Genomic DNA, 6,476 nt, shown 5'->3' with positions numbered 1-6,476 from the left:
TGTTGGACAGAAAAGCAAGAGTTAATAAAGAGTATGTCATCAAGCAAGTTACTGTGGGTAATTGAATCTTAGTGCTCTTGGGGAACTCTGAGAAACAGAGTAGAACGTGTATCTCAGCGGCATATTGCACCTAAGGTATAACGGATCTTGGGTATTTACACATTAAGTCTCACGAGTCATCAATTAAGGCCTGGTTGCTACAGAGGACACTAATTCTCCAGGCCATTCTGGACTTCTGGGCATGTGGGCAGAACTGGCATGTCAGCCAGAGACAATCCTACACAAAAGATGTAAATGCTGGCTGTTGGATGTCAGCATGCCCTGAAATGGTAAGGGTCAAAAGGACATATGCAGGGCCTTGCCCTCATTTACTACATGCTAAGGTAATAATGTTTAAAATAATGAATGCTCAGAGGTAAAGTCTTAAATTTACCAGAATGTTCAAAACAATGAAGAGATAAGGGAGATGATTGAATGTTGAGGCTAGTAAAGAATAAATAACAATATGATGGATACATTATATTTTTGATGATAGTACTTGACTGCATTTCCTAGAATTTCAGTTAGGTCATTGCATCTATACTAAAGTGATGGAACAAAAATATTGCCTGAAATCCAAAAATTTAACAATATTTGCCCTGTACCTCCAAGTTCTAAACTGAAGTGCTACATTAGAAAACACTTCCATGGAAGTGATCCAAAGATGATTTACAGGCATTAAGCCTTAATCCCCTGTAGGGTGTGAGAGAGAGCTGGAAGGTGGTGGAGAGGAATACTTTGAAGATATTTATCAGGGTAGTCTTTTACTCCTCCCTCCATGAGAAATGAGTTGATTCCCCTCACCTTAAGGGGCAAAAGCTTCAAAAAGTACTAATGGAGAACTTCATGCGTATTGTCTGGAATTTGATGAATATTAAAACAAGTACCTTCACACATAAAAAAAATCTAAGGGTCAGTTATGGACTGGTTTGGTGTCCCTGACTGAAGAGAAGAGACACAACATTCCACACTCCCAGAATTTGGTAAAACAGGATATAAACTTGACTCCACTTGGCTACATGAGGATCCTGTGGAAGAGAATTAGTCAGGCCTCTTTGTAAAAGGGACTCATCCCAATAGCAGCACCTACAGACGGTGGTGACCTCCCAGGAGAGGAGCCCACTAGCACAGGGGAGGCAGACGTGCCCAGCTGATGGAGACGGGGCCTTGGAAGGAGTGGTCAGGTTAAGTGAGGTGATCATGGTGGATCCTAACTCAGTCTGACTGATGTCCTTATAAGAACAGGAAATTTGGAGATGCAAAGAGGTACCAGGGGTGTATGCACACAGAGGAAAGACTGCTGAGCACACAGAGAGAAGGCAGCCACCTGCAAGCCAAGGACTGAAATGCAGAAAAAAATAGTCTGGACAACACCTCAGTCTTGGACTTAATCGCTTGTATTCCCCCCCGCTCCCCCAACACTCTTCGTTCTCACCTCATCCCAATTTAGTGATTAATTTTTCTTGCCCCAAATATTTTTGTTGGTTGTTCATACCAGCCACTTTCAGAATCAAATCATACAAAGGCATTTCGGAGCTCCTGTCCCTGTCCTCAAACCCACAAGTTCCCATGACTGGTGTAATTGTTGTGGTGCTGTCCTCCCGGGCTGACAGCTGTCTGTAGATGCATAGCACTAGGACACAGGTGGGCAGCAATTTTATTCAGATCCTTTTCACTGGGGATTTGGTGGAATGTGTGAGGAAAAAGAAGCCCCACCCAAAACACTAAACCTTACTCTATTTCCTCATGTACACGGAGCAGTTTTAATTCTTATTGCCTCACCACCACTGCATGCTCTCTTGAGAGAGAGACAGAAAGAATTCTGAAAGGATAGAATTGAAATGTTGGCAGGACTTACTTCTGGAGGGGTATTATATGTGATTTTATTTGCATTTTAATACAGCTCACATTATTCCTTTCATAATCAAAAAGGAAAATATTTAATTTTATTTTCTGAGTGTTGAGCTCAACTGCCCTCTCTCCCCCATCCAAAAAAGAGAATGACAAATTTGAAAACACTTTCACACTTATTGGTGAAAACGAGAGTCTACAGATAGCTGGAGTGTGGGGAGGATATGGAAAACAATCAGGTGACAGATGACATTGGCCTGAGAGAATGTAGTGTTTAGTCAAGAAGTGAGAGAAATCTGATTCAGTGCTACTGGCAGAGAATTCTATGTAGTTAAGCTTACTTATCACAGACAACACATGATTGCACATACTAGCTAACTCTTTCACACCTGCACACACTATACATAAACAAAGACATCCACCAAAAAAAAAAATGGAGGGAAGAGAAAAGAAAAAGAAGAAAGGAATGCTTTAAGAAGAGTCCTGTACAGTACAGGTGAATTCATTGCAGGGAGGGCCTTAAAGTTACAGAGACACTATAGGGTTCAATCACTTTTAATTGGAAATAAGGCAATTGGACACAGTGCATCTATGCATAGCATTCCACAGATCCCATAAGACACTCATGTTTGCACCAAATGCTGGCTTTTGGGCCAGTCACTGTCAATGCAGCAAGGAATGTGAAACAGAACCCCAGCAAGCCCATACCAACTGTATGACAACCTGGGCATCCCAGCTCATTTAGTGGGTAAATGATGCTAGAAATATGGGCAAGGTGATTAATTCCATTTTTTCTTGGGCCAACACTCCACTCACTCCAAGGGTGAGTTTACCCTGCTAAGAAGGTATTTCCCTTAGGGAAGAACTGCGGCAAGAGACCATAAGCTTAACAGAGGAGCACAACCCCCGCTCAGGCAGAGCATGGCTCTCTGTGGTCTTAGAGGTAATGAAACCTTTTAAGGCAGGCACTAAGTTTTACTCATATTGTGAGGTCCTGGGCACAGTGCTTGCACAGAGTGACACTTAAGGAATATCTGTAGAGAAGAAAATTATCTGAGGCAGATAAAGCAATGGAAGGAAAGGATGAGTACAGTGGTCACAATGTTCCAAGTGCTTAAGAAAAATGTCAGAAATCACTGCCTCTGAAGGTGGGTTATCTTCCAGCCAGCTTCCTGAGAGCCCCCTTCACATCCTTGTTCCTCAGGCTGTAAATGATGGGGTTCAACATGGAAGTCATCACTGAGTAGAACACAGAGATGACCTTATCCTTTTCATTCATTGCCTTGGAATTGGGTCTCATGTAGGCAAATATTCCAGAGCCATAGTAGAGAACCACAACAGTGAGATGGGAGCCACAGGTGGAGAACACCTTGAGCCTCCCCTCTTCTGACTGCATCCGAATCACAGTGGAGATGATATACCAGTAGGAGACGAGGATGAGGGAGACAGGTGCTAAGAGGATAATCACACCCATTGAAAAGAGGGCCATCTCAGCATTGTAGGTGTCTGCTGAAGCCAGCTTCAAGAGTGCAGGAGGTTCACAAAAATAATGATTAATTACATTCTGTCCCTGGTAGGGGAGACACAGTGTGAATGCACTGTCCACTGAACATACAAACGCCCCACTGATCCAGGACACTATGGCCAGCTGGACACAAACCCTGTGGGTCATGATGGTGGAGTAGTGCAGCGGCTTGCAGACGGCCACGTAGCGGTCATAGGACATCACCGCCAGCAGGGTGCACTCTGTACACCCTGCTAGGAGGAAGACGACTATCTGTAGTGAGCATCCAGCAAAGGAAATGGTTTTCCTTTTTACAAGGAAGTGGACCAACATCTGAGGAACAATGCTTGTAGAGAAACAGAGGTCAGCAAAGGACAAGTTTTTGAGGAAAAAGTACATGGGAGTGTGAAGTCGAGAGTCAGTCTGGATAAGGGTTATTATGAGTAGGTTTCCACATATAGAGAGAAGGTAAACAATCAGGAAAACACAGAACAGCAAGATCTGGATCTTTGGATCCTGTGAAAGTCCCAGCAAGATAAATTCAGCCAGAGAAGTTTGGTTTCCTTCTCCCATTGATGTTTTTTCCTGTTTACCTATCATCGGAAAGAAACAGATGCACTCTGAATGTTTGATTTGCACAAGCTTTATAAACAAGCACAATGTCAATGCGCACACCTTGCTGTACCCTTCTCTTTCAGCCACTTCCTACCAGGTGCCAGTTAGCATTAGGACGCATACTGTTGTGTCCACCAATTTATATAGTTTTTATAAGCACTTTTTTCCTTGAATGATCCACTTGGTAGGCTATCACACTCTCTGCGGCTTCTCAGCTAATCCTGATGTCAACATATTTACCTGCTGATAAATTACTATGAAGATATATCAGGAGAATTGTCTTTGGTTCAATTTAATTTTTGTCTTTTCAAGAAATACTTTGTATTTACCTTGATAAGCAGTCTGAGAAGGGGGGAAACATGGCTAGTCAATAAAAACCACTTTTGCTTTTATAATTCAAAATAAAAATACAGAGGTCAGTGACAAATTTGTCCACAATAGAGTAAGAGATTCAAATATGGTTTAGGGATCAAACAGATAAATTGTGGTTATTTGTTCTTGCTTTTCTCCATAGCATTTTTATAAAGAGACTTCTTAAGTAAACTTTCTGAACAGGACAAAGGAAGAAAAGAGAAATTTATGTCCATGAATAATCTGGGCCCTTATACAAATATTTCACATAGCAAAGAGAAATAACATGAAAAAATGGGACACATTATGTACATTCAGAAATGGCCATAACAAGATTTTCGTGCCCAGAGCCTTGTTTTAGTGAAAAAAGCCAGGACCACGCAGGAGCTTGAACTTCTGAATTGGATATTAACAAATTTCACAACCCCATGCACGCCATCTAGCTCATCTTTGACCTCAGCTTCGGCTGTGGTGGACAGTTCTGACTCACCTGGCCCCACTGACATTCTGCTTCAAGGACTCCTGCTTTGTCTTTTTGGCATTCCTCCCAGGGCCTCGGAAGCGCGAGCAAGTTAATGCCCAGAGGCAATCTTCAACTAGTGAACAGTGGGAGCCAATGAATACATGTACCACACATTTCTGGGTGACATTCTGTATGCTTCTTAAAGGTTGAGCTCCATGGAGTTAAGTTTATTACTATTATTATCATTATTATTATATCCACTAAGGAGCTTTTTACAGTTTTTTCCCTAATCCCTTCCCTCCTGAAATTTTAATGGCACAGATATACTGTATATCTATTTATATACTGCAGGCCTTTGGAGGGCCACAAACTACTATAATAGCTAAGATTTCTTTCTCTTTCCAAGAACCTTAGGGTCTATACTGCCCCCATGGAGAATTCATGGTCTAGAGTAACAGCTTCAAGAATCCAAACTTCATTGGCATTTAGTTTTTCCTTGTCTCACTCTTACTGGTTCCTTACACCATTTCCTGGAATTACTTTTCAAATAAACCACCCACATCCGAGTTATTTTCTTAGGCTCTGCTTTCAGGGACCTAACCTAAAGGAGGGAGATGGAGGCCTGATGAAGGCACATGGGCAGGCTGTCTTCAGCCAGGGAGTCCCAACTCTGTCTAATGCTAATGACTAACACTTACTGAATGCTTACATTGTGTCTGGCACTATTCTAAGTAATTTATATGTATTAGTTTATTTAATTGTCACAACAATCCAATGATAAAGTGTATTTTCAAATCTCTGTTTTTACAATTGGGGAAACTAAAGGGTAGAGATGTTAAGTAACTTGCTAGTCACACAGACATCAATTGTCAGAGGTGGAATTCAAAGCCCTAGAGTTTTGTTCTAATATCTGAGCTTTTAAATCTTCAATCTAAATTCAGTCTCAATTCCAACAGCAGCAGCTAGCACTGAAAAGCTAATCATTTGGCACAGGAAAATCCAAGCAGTGCTCAAAAGACAGGAAATTTTCCTCAATCTCAAGCATGTTCATAAATAGGTTGGCTCCTAAAGTTGGAGGAGGTTAAGTTTTTCAGATGTTGTCAATTAGAAAATAACCTGGAAAGAAGTAAGTCTTGTGGTAAGGTTCTAGTCATATTTTTTAAGTTTACAGAAGACTTTTTATAAAATAATAATAATAATAAAGAGGATTCAAAATTCAGGTAGAACAACCAATCCAATTTAAGGAGGATCATCAGTTCATATGCCAGGTCTGTTAGTAGGCCCAACATGGTAAAGAAGTCAGTTCAATTCCTGTGGCACTGGTGACTATACAATTGTCATAAACTTATCTTTAGACCTGCAATGTAGAAGAAGATTTGGTGAGAGATACAGGAGCCTAAATATTGCATATACAAGCTTGTATGCTGGGAGCAGAGCATACTACTACCTACTACTAATAATAACAACAGCAGTGACTAAAAAACTTACCGTATATGGCACTTAATATATTCCGAGCACTCTTTTGAGCATTTAATATTTATTTATTTAAATCTCAGAAGAGTCTTAAGAGATAGACACCACTACTATCTCCATTTTAAAGAAATGGATTCTGTGGTCCAGTGAGTATTATTTTTAATTTCCACAGAGCTAGTA

The 6,476-nt window shown here is 41.0% G+C and overlaps 1 protein-coding gene across 1 annotated transcript; it reads right to left on the bottom strand.

Annotated features, from left to right (window-relative positions):
• Window positions 1-2,977: 2,977 nt before the first annotated feature.
• LOC118914526 (olfactory receptor 2D3-like) lies at window positions 2,978-4,505 on the bottom strand. The gene has a single exon (XM_036889551.2). The coding sequence runs from the start codon at window positions 3,992-3,994 to the stop codon at window positions 3,044-3,046; it is 951 nt and encodes a 316-aa protein (XP_036745446.2). The 5' UTR covers window positions 3,995-4,505; the 3' UTR covers window positions 2,978-3,043.
• Between the last annotated feature and the right edge of the window lie 1,971 nt (window positions 4,506-6,476).

The sequence above is a fragment of the Manis pentadactyla genome, chromosome 9 (assembly GCF_030020395.1).
Source record: "Manis pentadactyla isolate mManPen7 chromosome 9, mManPen7.hap1, whole genome shotgun sequence".
NCBI lineage: Eukaryota > Metazoa > Chordata > Mammalia > Pholidota > Manidae > Manis > Manis pentadactyla.
The sequence above is the reverse complement of the archived record's forward strand: the minus strand, read 5'-3'. Positions and strand labels throughout refer to the sequence as shown.

Excerpts from the sequence above, each read along its gene's own strand:
- LOC118914526 (XM_036889551.2), bottom strand. The coding sequence starts at position 3,994 with ATGATAGGTAAACAGGAAAAAACATCAATGGGAGAAGGAAACCAAACT.